Source organism: Phlebotomus argentipes, unplaced genomic scaffold (genome assembly GCF_947086385.1).
Source record: "Phlebotomus argentipes unplaced genomic scaffold, Phlebotomus argentipes genome assembly contig_2, whole genome shotgun sequence".
Classification (NCBI taxonomy): domain Eukaryota; kingdom Metazoa; phylum Arthropoda; class Insecta; order Diptera; family Psychodidae; genus Phlebotomus; species Phlebotomus argentipes.
The window spans coordinates 1,686,279-1,701,882 of record NW_026776162.1 but is presented as its reverse complement, the minus strand read 5'-3'; the positions used below and the strand labels follow the sequence as shown (position 1 = coordinate 1,701,882).

The 15,604-nt window shown below is 37.0% G+C and overlaps 1 protein-coding gene across 1 annotated transcript in view; it reads left to right on the top strand.

Moving 5' to 3' along the window:
* LOC132264843 (allatostatin-A receptor-like) overlaps nucleotides 1-15,604 on the top strand; it is a 44,519-nt gene that overhangs the window by 20,073 nt on the left and 8,842 nt on the right. Inside the window, exons 2-3 of the mRNA XM_059765172.1 lie at nucleotides 4,587-4,859; nucleotides 12,052-12,210. Of these exons, the coding sequence (XP_059621155.1) occupies nucleotides 4,587-4,859; nucleotides 12,052-12,210 (432 nt within the window). The remainder of the gene's footprint in view (nucleotides 1-4,586; nucleotides 4,860-12,051; nucleotides 12,211-15,604) is intronic.

Sequence of the window (15,604 nt, the reverse complement as noted above, 5' to 3'; positions counted from 1 at the left end):
TTTTCAACCAATTTCTCCCCGAAATACGTTCATTTTCCGACACCAATCACATTTATTCACATAGAATTTGAATTTTGTCACTTCTTCAAAGCTTCATTACAATTGCTATAAGGTAAAGTTGACAGAATGTCTTCAAGCACATTACAGAAAGCAATATAGTGACTAATAATGAATTTACAATTGAGAATTATTCCCTCTCTGTGCGGGATCGCCGGAGTCAAGGCATCAGAGAGCGGGGGAGTGGATTGTTACTTATTAGCTTGCGTGGAAATAAGCCATATATGCATAGCAGAATGGTTTGTCTGCAGTGGGATTTGAAAATGGAATAATTTCAATATGTCGGGACACAATTGGTGTTGTCGGAAACAACCCGGAAACTGTAATGAGCTTTGAGCAGAATGGATATGGACATTCGTATGAACAAGGTATCCTGTGTAGCTGAAGTCACGTTGATGAGCTCGTTAGAGGATTTTTTTTTTTCTGAAATTTTGATAAACACCACAGTTATGAGCACAGTAATAAGCATCTCTTCAGTGCATCCTGTGCTAAATGGTTGTGGAGTTGTCCCAGTTTTGGTTGAAGAGGCCACCGTGCAGTTCTATTATTTTGTAAAACAATAGGACGTGCTTCGAGGACATAATGAGAAATGTGTGAATAAATTCTAGTCATTTCTGCAAAAAGAATGTGCCTTGAATGGCTCTTTTGTAATAATTTACATTCAGCACGACTTTTCATACACTCGTTCGGGTACAGACAACAAGTGAAGACACGAGAGAAAGAATTCCTCATGCAAAACGTATAAGATATGTCTTATTTTATTGATTTATGACATATGAAAATTTTGTGACATCTTTTTATATTCAATTCATGGTTTTTTTTTCTTTATGCACTCTGAAAGGGAAAAATCTCAATTTGGTTTGGATTGAGTTTTTTGTTATCTTGAATATGTAGAATACTATGTTAATGAAGAATCTCATGTTTCCCAATCAATTGGCGGCACTTTATCAGACTTCGCCAGGGAAAAGTGAACTGAAAACTTTGGACTAAAATCCTTTTATTGCGAATGTAAATTCAGGGATGCGAGTGAATATCCGGGAAAACCTTCCGTAATGAGTTTTGAAAGTGTGTCTTTAAATTATTCACCAAGTTTATTAATTTTACCCCTTAATTTCGGACACTGTTTACAGAGGAGTCTTCTAAAATTATATCGTCTTTAGGGTTCCGGACGCCTTCCCTCAGTGATTGTGCACAATTGTTCAGTGGAAACAATGAAAAGTCTCAATGTTGTGTGTGTGTGCTTTTTTGCTGCCAATCCTATGAAATCACCCTCACTTTGGGGTTGCGTTTTGGGAGTGAAAAGCTTGCAGAAAAGGTCTATAGCCATGTTATCATTTTGAGTCGTTTTTCATATGAAAGGCTTCTTTCTCTCTCTCTCGCTCTCTGTAAATTTATGTTTCGCGCAACTTTTGAGAAAGGATATGTCCCTAGTGGTATATCCTTGCCTCTCTGCCAAAGTGAAAATACGGGTTATGTAGGCTGTAAATATAAATTTCGTCTGACGTACATAAATATTCCGCATTGATTGAGCTCACAAGCTATCAGTTGTTGGCTGCATTTCTTCATTTATTTATCCATCTGTGGTAACGCACAATATATGCCTGAATAGAGGGAAAAAGCAATTCTAAAGCCTCATGGTGGGCAATGCATAACTGTGGAAGCATTGTCACCCACATAAAATGCCTTCGCTCACGTGTATAAAAACAACGCGAAGGGTGGGCGAGCTTCAGAACCATAAACTCAGCTCCGGCCTCTCCAGACCGAGAGCGCGAAGCTCTGGCGAACCTCTTTGAAAAGAAAATATAACACACATCGCATACAATTTTGAAGCAGCAACAAGTTAACTCGAGTGAATTCCGCTCGTGATGGGCGGGCGAGGGTTGTTATATTCAAGGCTCCGAGAAAGCGGTTAGAGGGTTGAGCTCGTTGAGCTGCTCAGCCTCCGGTTCATACGTTATGGAAAATTTTTGCGAAATACAAAGCGTGTCTTATTGAGTTACAACCGTGCACTGGCTCAGGAACGCTAATGCAATACGAAAACATATACCATTATGATGGATATGTATATATTATTTATAAATTCTTCCTTTCCATTCCCCATACTGTTGGGCGACTTTTCGGTGGGGCTTCAGGTGTCATTATCGTGATAATATCCAATTTCCTCGACTTCTCGAGAGATATGCTTTTTATTTCACGGAACATTGGCATCAAGTGGGAGCAGCGAGAGCAGAAACTTGACCATTTTTAAAAAAAGCCCAATGTGAATTTGCTTGCATATTGAATTCGCAACTTGAAAATTGAATTATCTCTAGTGCAAACAAAAAGGCTAAAAAGGTGTGCTGATGTACGATTGTGAAGACTCTCAGCGGAGAACAAGCTCTCTCTTTCTCTCTCTCAACACTTCGCTTTGATTTTCAATTCAATCCGTGAATTATTTATCCTCAATGGCCTATAAAATGGATAAAATATTGAAATGCCGAAATCATTTCTCAAGGTTGTAAATCCACAAATCGATGGAATTGCCTTTCTGTTGAACCATTTTTTTTCTCCCCAATTCGCCAACATTCTCGTCATGTCTGAGAAATCTCTATCATTTCAATAACACCACTTCCTTCCTCAATTTCGCATTCACTCATCAGCTAACAATAAACAAGTCTCTGAGAGGCTAAACAAAGAAAGCTTTTACCCCCTTAACACAATTTTCCTCTTAGAGAGCGACAGGGTGTGCCAAGAACAGCAACGGAAAAACTTAATCGTGAAAATTTAATTTAATTTAACCAATAGACCGAACCCCAGAGCACAGAAGTGAATCTCACAATAACTCCTGAGAGCAGAATAGATGAAAATTCAGAGCCAATTCCGTGTTTCGACAAAAGTGGGAATAAGAGTTACGCACAAGTACCCTGAAAATGTCAATTTTTCCAATTTTCCCTCAGGCCCACGTTATACATGTAACCCATACATTTATTCATTACCTGAATGTTGTAAAAGTACGGCAAGAGCAACATAAATCTTGTATGTAGTAATAAGGATAATATAAATACCTGTAAATAATCAAATGGATGGAGTTCAGGGAAGCATCAGCAAATTATATGTACTGCTGTGAAGAAAAAAGTTCAATGGTTTCAAAGTATTTTTCACCTTATTAGATAAGATTACATATTCAGTAATGGATATACGCTGAAACGAGCTTTCTCCCTTCTCTGACAGCTTTACATTCATGCATGACTACCAAAGTGAACAATCTTATGTATACTTTTTGAAGGATATCCTCTCCTGCGAAGCAGGAGGCTTGAAGGGTGTTTGCAAAGGTGTAAGAATAATCGATAAATGCCATGGAAAGACTCAAATCCAGACAAAAGTGGAAATACTCGTGAATTCCAAGTCCCTGACAAGCGCTGAAGGGTCATGAATTGAAAGTTTAAATGCGGCCCTTGCTGTTGAATTTTCCCCACTTCCTCTGGCTCAGTACGATGGAGGCGATGTAATAGTGACCAAGTGAGGGAAAGGATTACAAATTCCTGGAAGGACAGTAAAAATATGGGTCAGAATAGCCACACGTGTGCGGGTCACTGACTGTTGCATTCCAGATGGTTGGAAATTCTCAAGAGAAGTTAAAGAGCCTCAGCAAACACCCACGCACTTGAGAGGCATCGACAAGATTTTCCTTCGTAATCCGTTGTAAATTACATGATACGGATTTCAATAATGAATATGTACTTGTCATATAAATCGAAGAGGCAGAATCGGCAGAGCGAATAATTTCCTCAATAAGTATTTCATCAAACAAATGGGTGTCTTTCCATTGTTATGGCATTGAGACAAGATGGGAGAAAAATGAGTCTCTTCCTCAATGTAGTCGAGGAAATACAATTGAAGCATCTTGATTCGAATACAGGGAATTTTATTTTTAACTTGTTATGTTGCGTAGATATGTGTGTAGGTAAATAAGTATATCAATATAAATAGAAGAAATCTCGTATAGGTCTCTTCTATGAAGCGGCAAATTGTTCAGAATAAGTCACTCGAAAGAAATTTATTGTTATTTACGCGAAGCACTCACAAGATCTAAATCTTTGCCAACAGGTCAATTTGAATATTGTATCGATTGGCAAAAGGTTTCGTATTCTCTTGAATGTTTATAAAGAGAAATACAATCACAATGCCATTACGAAGAATCAGGGTTAACTGCTATTTACAATTGGGAAATCTCTGGAGAGTTTACATAATTATAAAATGTTTATTTGGCAAAACAAGTGGACTTGTTTACATAATTTGAAGTCTCCTTTTTATTAGTTCTCTCTCTCTCTCTCTCTCTCTCTTCCTCCCTGTAACCATAGGAATCTTGCACATTCCAACAATGAAAGAGAAACTTCCTGTCTGTTACCTTATTTGTGATGGAATACATCAGGCAAGATACCAAAAAAAAGTTGTTCTTCCATGTAATTCATAATAATTGATTCCAGGAAAATAGGAAAAGGTTCTTTTTTTCACTTTAAAATTGACAAATTGTATCTCTTTTGTTGCAGGAATATCAGCACGGCGATCGGAATCTGACTTCGTGCACATTTCTGAACGATGATGGATTCTCCTGGCCAGCTTTCCACATAGCGTTCTTCTCCAGTTCATATCTAGTCCCATTAGTGCTAATAAGCGGTTTGTACTTACGGATGTTATTGCGTCTGTGGCGAAACGGCGTGGGAGGAAGAATATCCGCCGAGTCTCAACGAGGACGTAAACGTGTAACAAGAATGGTTGTGATAGTTGTAGCTGCGTTTGCATCTTTATGGTTTCCCATACAGGTCAGTAAATTGTTGCGCTTTACTGTACAGTTGAGGGTGATAAATGTGACTCTCTCTATATTGACATCTGATTTTCGTCCTTGTGTATTGACGGGAAAATTCACACCCACAGCTCTTCGCATTAGAGTGGGCGGGAAACAAAGAAACACGCGTTTCTGTGTACATTTGGGATTTTAATTAATTTGGATTATTTATTGTGAGCTTTAATTGCAATTGATTCCCGAGGAATACAGACATGCTCTTTGTGTAGCTATAAAATGATTTGCTCTGAAACATTTATTGCACTTGGGAGTTAAACATTGTACGACATGATTTAGGGAAACTTATTTCATTTTATGTTGAACAAATAAAATAATCCATGTCGTTTTGTCCCCTTTGTAAGTTGGAAATTGGACAAGATTACAGTGCCGTAGGTTATTTCGACATTAATTTGTGCAGACGAGTTCAATAACAACAGCCAGAACAGCATGGCTTGTACGGAAAATTAGTTGGAAATCATAAAAAAAAAATTGTAAAAAATGCCTCAATTTCAGGTGAAAATATTAATCAACATAAAATTCATGTTTACACCCTGAGTCCCATTTTACATTTATGAAAGTCGCGCCGTTTGTATGCAAAATTGCTGGCATTTGAATAATGTTAATGATAAAATTGGGACATTGGCAAAGTATGCAGTGAAGGGTTAGTCTGCGGGGAAAAGTTTGAATATAAATTGTGTAAATCGAAGCACTAGTGGTTAAGTATGTACATACATAATGTGGAGAGTTTCTGCCATGGGTTCTGTCCTCTGAGTCCTATTTAAATAGAAATGTTTTCTCGAGGCTTTAAATTTCTTAACAAAATGTGATGTTTGATACTTAAACTAAATCGAATACACATTCGGGAATATGTTACATCAGTATCAAGTGATACGTGGCGATAATGTATTTATTTATATATCGCACCAAGCGTGATGAAGCAAGTCACTCGTGATGCTTCCGTCGCCTATACATATTAGGGCGGGGCAAGTGACGTGTAAATGTATATTTAAGGGATTAGGGCCGTGAGCTATCTTAAAGTCCTTATTCTCCACAATACAGTGCTGCCAAATTGTATCTCAGTGTGCCTCAATTTCACCGTTTCGCTGAAAGACGTAAAGCTCTTGCGTGTTCTTCAATATGTAGCTGGAAAGATTATACATGAGATCTGTCGTTTAAAATAATTGCAATCCTAATGCGTTGGTGCTTAAAACACGTAAAAACATCGGAGGGGAGATAATAGGATAAAGGTAGTAATCTGACAACGGTTAGAAGAAATGCTCATCAGTGATAAAAGTCCATTTGAGGCACCATATAAAATTCGAGTAATGCCAAGTAATTGAAACCACACACAATGTGATAGATTGCAAGGAAAGCTGCTTGATATGGATATGTTATATATGTACGCACATGGAGTGTAGTGCTTGAGGTGTTCTTTCACATATAAAGCTTTCAGGGCATGTGAAGGATGTATATAAGCACCTGGAAAACGCCCAGACTTATACGAAGTGTAATTGGTAATTGGTGGAAACCCAATTACTTCATGAGCCCATTTGGCAAGTTATTTAAGAAACCATAACTAGATGATTGTACATCATGAACTCAATTTACTCAACCGATTCTCTTGTCATCACCCATCCAGCGCCGATATTTACCTAAAATTTTCAGCAAACTCACCTGTAATTAAATTCCACATACAATTACACTGATGTAGCGCTGAGGTGACTTCAAAGCTCATCAATTTCTTTTGACAATTCGTCCTTCGGGGATGATAGTTCACGGAGGAGTGCGCGAAATTTGCTCAACGATTGGAAATTGTGAAGGAGTCTCTTTGTCTATGAATTTCTTTTTGATCTCTCCACATCATGGAGTATCATTGCAAAGGAGATTACATTGTGCCTCTTTCTTTTTTTCCAATAAAATTACAATACACAATTTCCTCATGGTGACCCGAAAATATTCTCTGTTCTTCTCTTTGATATTTTCAAGATGTTTTTTCGTTGCTCAACATCAGTGAAAGGAACCCTTCCGGTTTATTCATTAGGCCTCTGTGGTAGTAACAAAAGCACCATCCACAATTCATGAATTTTATGCTGTTTTTTCTGCTACCTCAAACGCTCTGATGAAGTTTATCCGGTTCCGTCAAAATTTTCAATTTTTGTGCAGGATCTCACAATTCGTAGCACAGCATTTTCAGTAGAAAAAAATACAACCACAGGAAGTTTCTATTTTTCTTGTATAAACATTGCAGTGGAAATTCATAAGTGAGAAACCATGCGAAATTTATGAATAATCATGAATTCTCCACATGCAAGAGCACTTTTTTCCTGACTTGAGGCTGCATTTAGTGTTTTTCTCCTGCTCACAGTGTTAGGCAATAAAGCGTAATTAGGATATATTGATGCATAATTTCCATGTTTAATTTCATTAAGGCGTCATGCCGTAGGAGCAAAAAATAATGAAGTGTAAAAAATTATCGTAAAGACTTGCAGCGGCAAGTTCATTAAGTCCATATCATCAACGGACTGCATGCAGCGAGTGGACTGATGTGATATATGATTTTTTCATCGGGACATTGAATGCATTGCTGGGACATTAATCGACACACTAGGCGCCTCCATCGTGGGGCGCCTGCATTACAATTTCCATTATGTCGTATAATAAATGAGCAATTAAAGTGATCATTCTTAATGGTTGCACACTGTTGCTGGTCTTCTTTGCCCCATTTGTCGTGGGTGGTGCAATATATAAATGATGAAAAATGCAGAGGGATTACTTCAGGGGCAATTTCCCACCCAACGGCGTAATATTTGAATGTGATTCGAACGCACGCGTATGGAAACAACCTAAAGGCGAGAATTTTGAATAGAAATGTAATTTCAACAATACCGCGATGATTTTCTAAAATTCTATTAGCACGATGTGAATTTGGTTGCCATATCGAATATTGATTAGATGAAGGATTGAATGGGTTTGCTAAAAAATAACATTGAGCGCAGGCAAATTGATTCGCGAGGTTAATACTATTTGAGAAAACAAAGGGAAAATCGCATATCGAAGTATGAAAGCATTACAGCATTTGCAAGTATGTCCTCACATAGAAGGGATGAATGGAAATTGAACGAAAATATTTGTTCTGAATGATTCTCAACAATTTTACATAATAATATTTGGCTCTTTGCGATGGGAGCATAAAAAGTTCATAAAGAAGAATTTGAAATAAATTAAAAGCGAATTGAGGCGGATATGAAGGGCATGCATATATTTCAACAATTTGGGGTTTTCATGTCAAAACCATTACATTCCGGTGTGTTAGAACAGAAGAAAAGATTTCTATTTGATTGGTCTTTATGCCGGATATTTCCATTTTTTCTGTCCGGCATCAACAGTGAGAAAAGGAACGAATGTGGTATACAGCATATCCCTGTTTTTGTGTCTGTTATTATCATAATAATGGCAAATAAAAACCTACGTGATTTTCTATTGAGGATTTCGTCTGAATTTTTTTTCTGTATTTGTATTTATCTAAACGCATTTCTCCAACCCCCGTTAAGTCTCATCCTTGAGCTTCTCCCATGAACATTTGTATCTTTCGTGATCCTTAAGCCCTAAAAAGATACACATACCTTGGCGGCGGAATGCTTGATAAGCACACATATATATTCAATGTAACAAAGAAGCACGTGAGCAAGAATTATTTGATAATTTTCCTGAAAGATACACAAAATGGCAGGAAGAAGCAAAAGCACATCAGGAAAATTCCATTTAGAATAACAATTTGCTAATTGCTGTTCCTTTGAACTCACTGTTCGTCCACTTGTTCATCAAAATATCCTTGGTGAAGTCTCGGAAGGAGATGCGTAAGAAATTACAATTATATACAAGAGATTTACTCTGCCAAAACACTCAAATATATAAGTCAAAGAGCGAAAAAATCCATCCGAAGACAAGCTATGTGGAAATGTATTTGCTTTTGAATAAAATCCACTCACCCGTTTCACGAAAAATACATCACAAGACGGAAGCGATATGATTTCAGGTTTTCATATTTTTACTATACATACCATATCATAGGAGATCTCCAATGTCTTCCTTTTATCCCACCCATCATAAAGCGATATGTAATTTCCGAAAATACACAATAAAAAATTCTTTACCCATATCTGTTTTTCATCAGATATTCGGTGTTCTGGGATTTTAAGTGTTAGTCGTATTTACCTTGTGAAATATAGCGAGGAATTTATCTCTCACAGTCTCACACATTATTATTTCTCTGTACAAATTCCTGGTTGTTCTGGCAACTTTAAGCTTTGGGAGGGAAGGTTTGTAATAGAACTGAGTCATAAGATGCGTCGCGAGTCAAGTGTTTCAAAAGAGGTCTTATGAATTAACATGAAAATGTGTGACTCTTCTTTCACAATTTTACTCAGAGCGTAAAATTGTGCGAATTAACATTTCTCATTATGTTCACTGATGCCATAGAAGGAGTATCGTTGCGAAAAACAGTAGAAAAAAAAACTATTTTTTTCACTTACTTAGCTAAAAGCGGGAACAGAGAGAAACAAAAAATGCTTAGTGGCCAGAAGAATCCTTTCACAATTTCGCTTTTAATGAAGTTTCCTTTGTCACGGTTGAGTATAATTTTATAAGCTGAAGTTGGGTAATAAAATTAAGCTAGACGTCAAAATCAATTCTATTTTGTCCATCATTTATACATATTGCAAATGAATTGATCAAGTTAACACCTGAATTTGAAATTATTCATAGCAGAGTCACGCTAACTTATTTATGTAGCTGTTTTGTACATATAAAATTTATCATTCACACGCAAAGCAACGTAATTTAAAATGAAATAACAATGTTGCAAACCAACATTCAATAATGTTCTTCTGAAGAAAAACACTTGCCGGGAGTGAATGGGAAACTTTTGTGTGGAGATGATAAAGGGTGTATTGTGGAAAGTGAAAACTTTTCCGCAAGAAATTTCGAATTACGCCCCCAATTTGAGCACGTGAAGAGTTGGTTATTTTTACATAACTCGCGGTGTGCTTACCTTTGAAGGGTGTGCTTGTGTTGGGCACTTTTTTATTGAGGTATTTTTCCCTTTTCACCGCAGAGGAGAAATAAAAAATTTTGACGTATTTAACGTGACACGAAAAATTAGCCGAGAAAATGATGAGGTGTGTTAATATGGGCTGAAGTTTTTTTTTTAGAGTAGCTGTTATACAATATAATTAAGGTATGGGAAGTTATGCTGACTCGAGAGACTTGAAGTAGGTCACAGTATCATTAGTGGAAAATATCGCTTATGTATTTCATTCTCGGGCTCAAGTTTACCTTTCAAATTTAAATATCTTCCCTGGTCGTCATCAAATGTTCCCATTAGCAATTACATTTTTCAACATTTTTGTTTTCCCCCATGAAAATTGTTTATCTTCATCACACACACACACACACTCACCATCTATTTAGGATATGAAAATTTAATTATTTGCCTCCCGTGCATCACTAAAGACATCGTCGCACGTCTGGGAAGTTTGGCCAGAGAAAAATTTTATGAACATTTTTTCGCACTGGACGACGTAGAAAAATTCTCTGTCCTAATTCTGGTTTATGGAAAATGTCAGGAAATGTATAATGTTTTTGCATGTTGGGCAAAATAAGAGGAATTAAATTATACATTCAGTAAATATTGAACTTTATGTCTATTTATATTAGGATTTTCCTCCTCATCTCCCACGCACACTGTGCAGAAGAATTAAAGTAATGACTCTTCGATGGATTTAAGTGCTTCCGTCCCGTCTCAGTGTAGGGACAGAATTACTACCGATCCAGCACTATATGTGTTGGCGTTCAAGAGATTCAATGAGTGAGAAGTCAGAGATTCTTGTATTCAACACTTAATAATAAAATGACTTGTTCGGCATTTTATTGGGCAATATATTCCTTGCCTCTCTGCACATTGATACTCCAGGAATATCCATATTTTGATATGATACTGTATGGGTGTAATAGAGCAATAAAATGCCTCCTAAATCCATTCGCCGCACTGCATTGCCACAATCTAATATGAGCACCTCATCCTCCTGACCGCCGGCTGCTAATGAACTTCTCAAACCTACGGTCTGGAATTTGGAGTGAAATGTTATCAAAACATATGCCAGAGAACCCCATGTTAGAAGCCGCCCACTTTAATTACGAAAACATGACCAACAAAGCGTACTTAACATTATCGATTGACTGGTGTATCAGAGAGCAGGGCGCACCTAGTAAAATTTGGCACTTTCATTGCGTCTCGCTCCGCTCGCAGGATCACCCATTAAGTATACATCTTCGCACACCCATTACCCATCACTCTTGAGCATCAGACACCATTAATGAAGAGCGCCGCGTGGGTGGGGGGCCGGAGACAAACATCTGCAGTATGGGGGACGATGCTTGTTTTGATGATACTGCCATCAGTCACTGGGGTTATTGACGGGATTGACAGTTTTCTCTCTTTTTTTTTGAAGAGGCGAGCTAGAGACAGAAAAGAGTCTGCTCGTGAGTGGTGGCAAGGCGATATTTTTGTCCAGCGAAAGCTCCCTGGGATCAAATTCATCATCATTGGTTGGGCAGAGCGAGAGCGAGTGAGAGAGAGCATTTTCATCAAAATAAACATATAACTGGAAGAGTAATTTCCTGGCGGCATGAACACCATTATCAACCACATAACTCTCCACCACATTACGGCTCAGTTGTGGTTGTGAATTGCAGGGCGACTTATTAAAATGTCTCATATGTGATCATGGTTGTGGCAGAAAATGCTTACCATCCACTTGGTTAGGGGGATAATCACGTTCTTTGGCACAAAGTTGGGTCGAAAGAGGCTCAACTTGCATAACACATAGTCAGCGTTTTTACTGTTGGAGCATCTCCAACGCCTAACGGTCTAATAGCCAACTTGTTAATTGGCATTGCTGCCCAACTATCTTCTTATTAGTCAACATGTATAGCTTGAAATCCTGCCCAGAGCAATTGATTTTTCATATATCTGAGAATATATGTTGAAAGTTATTTAAAGAAGAGCCGCATTAATGACGAAAAAAACGATGAAACCCTCCAGCCAATTGTAGATTTGGTGTGCAGTTGGGAAATTCTAGTTAATTAACTGTGTTTTTTCTCTGTCATTGCAGGTGATATTAGTTCTAAAGAGCACCAAACTGTATACTGCAGACACGGACCTGAAAATATCTCTCCAAATTGCCGCTCACGTGTTAGCATACATTAGTTCCTGCATCAACCCCGTGCTGTATGCATTTCTCTCGGAGAATTTCAGAAAAGCGTTTCGAAAGGTGAGCACACATTCAGTGCTATATTTATTATTTTTGCTCCGTTTAATTGTTCAACATGGTGTTGATATTTCAATTCATGTGCGCAAACAAAGCCATTTGGCGCAAGTGAGCAATTTTATTTTGTGATGAACCATTTATGAAAAGCATGCACACTGACAAAGTTACCAACGCAGAACAAGCAAAAGTGATGATAAACATGTGTACTCAAATCACCAGTTCAGGCATTGAATTAAATAAATACATATTTTCAGTACAACATTTTGTGGGCAAACACACACATATAATAATAAATCAAATTAAATGATATGCAAGTGGAAAAGTTTAATTTTCCAAAATGGATCATTTTAATGGAAAAATTGCAAATAGAACACCGAGCCAAATGTTGCTTTTAGCCAAATTACACACACAAACTTTCCTAGTTTTTTTTTTCATGCAAAAATTATACTTTCAATCATTGGCAAATATTTGATTCCATATAGACCATAAGGTCGGAGTATTAATATTTCATATCAGAAAATGTATAGCAAATTGTAGCAAAGTGCCATTTTAGCCCTGGGGGAAAGATGAAAATATGAAAAGTTTTTAATTAATGAATTTTCAAGATGAATTCAATTCTTCGTTCGGTAGAAATTTCCAATGCGAAGCATTTCATATTTTGCACAATTTACGCAATAAGGCATTTATTATGACGGAGTGGGATCATTTATTGTGAAATTTAATGCTAATTTCGGGACATTAAATCAATATTTATGGTGTTATTCCATTTTGAAAATGTGCATCGCGCCGTTTGTCCACACAATTTTACACACATCACAGTTCTTTGAGACGATAAGTCGAGTGCGAAAAGCTTTTATATCTGTATATCATCTCTTGATGGCATCTCACATAAGAGGGAAAATCGGGATGAGGAAATAGCAATATTTTATTTAACACAAAATTTCTCACTCCAAGTTGATCATCTGTATTCACCCACGTCTTGTTTATTGTAAACTTTGTGCGCTTGATGCTGAGTTGTTCGCACTCGTGGCACGCACCACAAGCTATAGTATTACTAAAGGGATAATATCGCGCTGTTATTACAATTCTCACTCGTCTGTGGATGGAGCATATGGAAATCTAACCCCTCATCACAATCACGCGCGCCTTTAAGGAGATCCCAGGGAAGGAATAAAACTTGTGCTGAGGCGAAATCTTGACTCTGGCGTGAGTGGATTTCCTAATTAAATTAAACTACAGACAATTTTACTTGCTGTCTTGATACAATATTTGCATGGAAGTGAGTCCATTTCCGTGTAATTAATTTCACTCCGCCCAACCGAACGTATGATTTTAAATTATGGCGAAAATGTTTCTCGGCATTCCTTCAGATACCCTCAAAAAACATGTTAAATATTCATTTCAATTGCGCAATAATTCACAGAACATACATATATACGGAAATATTTTATTTAATTTCTCAAATGTACTCATTCATCATTGTAATGTAATTTCTTCTGTTGTAGATACACATACTTGAACACGGCGAGATGGATTGCCCCTAAAATTTTCATTTATTGTACCATTGACTCTGATTTTGTGAAAATTATTATGCGGAGTAATGATATTCTTATTCTCTTCGTACTATCCCAGTCTTTATCTGTGGCATGGATTACCAAGTACATCTGTAAATGTCGTGCTATATCACACTAAAGCTCTATCCGTGACAAATGGCAGTTTTTGGGGGAATGGCATAATTTTTCCGCTGATTATTCACAAGAATTACCATGCAAATGAATGGATTCCTAAGCAGTCCCAAACTTACTCTCATGGTACATAATTCCAAGAATGTAAAAAAGGACAACATAAGCAGAAGAACACGTGTATATACCAGAAATTGTGAGTTACGATGAGAATATAATTAGCAAAGTGATTCATATTCAGCCTGGTACCATTTTCCTCCCTTAGAATTCACAATTTTTCCCGTGATACTCCTTTTCTGCAATCTCTGTATTCATGAAAACCCCTAAGAATACAAGAGGCGTGTAAAGCCCTGGAGCAATATAAATATTTCAGCAGTTTTTTTTTTTCTTGGCGATGCTTTTCTTCAACCTCTCACCCGAAAAGCATAAATGCGAGAATTTTTTGGCCATCGCGTGTTAGTATATATGTAGCCCAGGTGGAGTTAACTCACGCATAGACTTCGCAGTTTAGAGCAATAAAGGCGATGGAATTTATAAACAATTATATATATACAGAGAACATTTCCCACCGCGAGTTCTTCTTATCTCATCCGAAAACAATCCTGTTTTGGCGGAAAAATATGGATAATCGCGAGAAACCACGTTCAGTTTCTATGGAATTTAATCAAGAGAAATGACATACAGATTATTGTATATTCTCACATGAAGTGAGAAGCATACGAGCATAGTACGCTCGCTTCACTGACTTCTTTTGCTGAAACACAGAGAAGAGCGTCTCAATGCTTCTAAAGCATAAGACATAAAATATGTGGAATAATCAACAAAGGAGAAGCACTTTTCGAGCAATTTAAGCAGTAAATATATCTCGCATATCTTTAAGGTTATGAAGAATGCTGAATGTTAAAGTACTTATACATTCATTTCCTCTGCATTACGAATTAACTGACTTGGCAAACTAATGGTGCTTTCGGGACGATCGCTTTGTTGTGAGAGAAATAATAAATGAAGCTTTGAAATATGTATATAATGAAGCTTTTCCTATGAAAGACACAATTGTGCTCAGTGATTTGACACCTTGTCATTGCCGTGACTTATTTAACCTTCAACTACCTGCCATCAGATTATGGTTCAAATGTATCCTTGACAAACATTTGCCTCGCTTGAGTATTACCTCAACACATAGAAGGTTGGACAAAGCTCTGTGGACTAATTAAGAAGGTATAACGACATCGTGAGCCAAGTCCTGAGCAATGGCTTATTGAGCTTTATCCGAAAGGAATCTGATATTGATAAAGAATTTACAACGCCAAAGCAATAAATTCTTAGACTTAATTAGACATTAATTGTCGCCTGAATAAAAGAGAAAATGGCTGAGAATTTTTCTTACTACTTCAAAGAAGTTCTTGTAATTTATCCATAAAGTTGGAGCGTTTGTAAAAGAAAACCGTGCCATTAATTTAAAGTAAAGATTGTAAAACTCTTTAAATTATATTTGAGTACCTTCAAACTATACTGGAAATTCTGTAAATGAACTTTAGTGTGAGTAATTACTAAAATTAACACTCTATAGACATTGTGTTGCAGGAACTTAAATAAAGTGATAACCATGCCTTGCTGCCACTGTGTTTTGTGAAATCACGCAAACATTTAATGAGTAAAAGGGTTGCGGAAATTTATAGTGTTTTCAAACAATCAGGTCTACATAACATAATTTA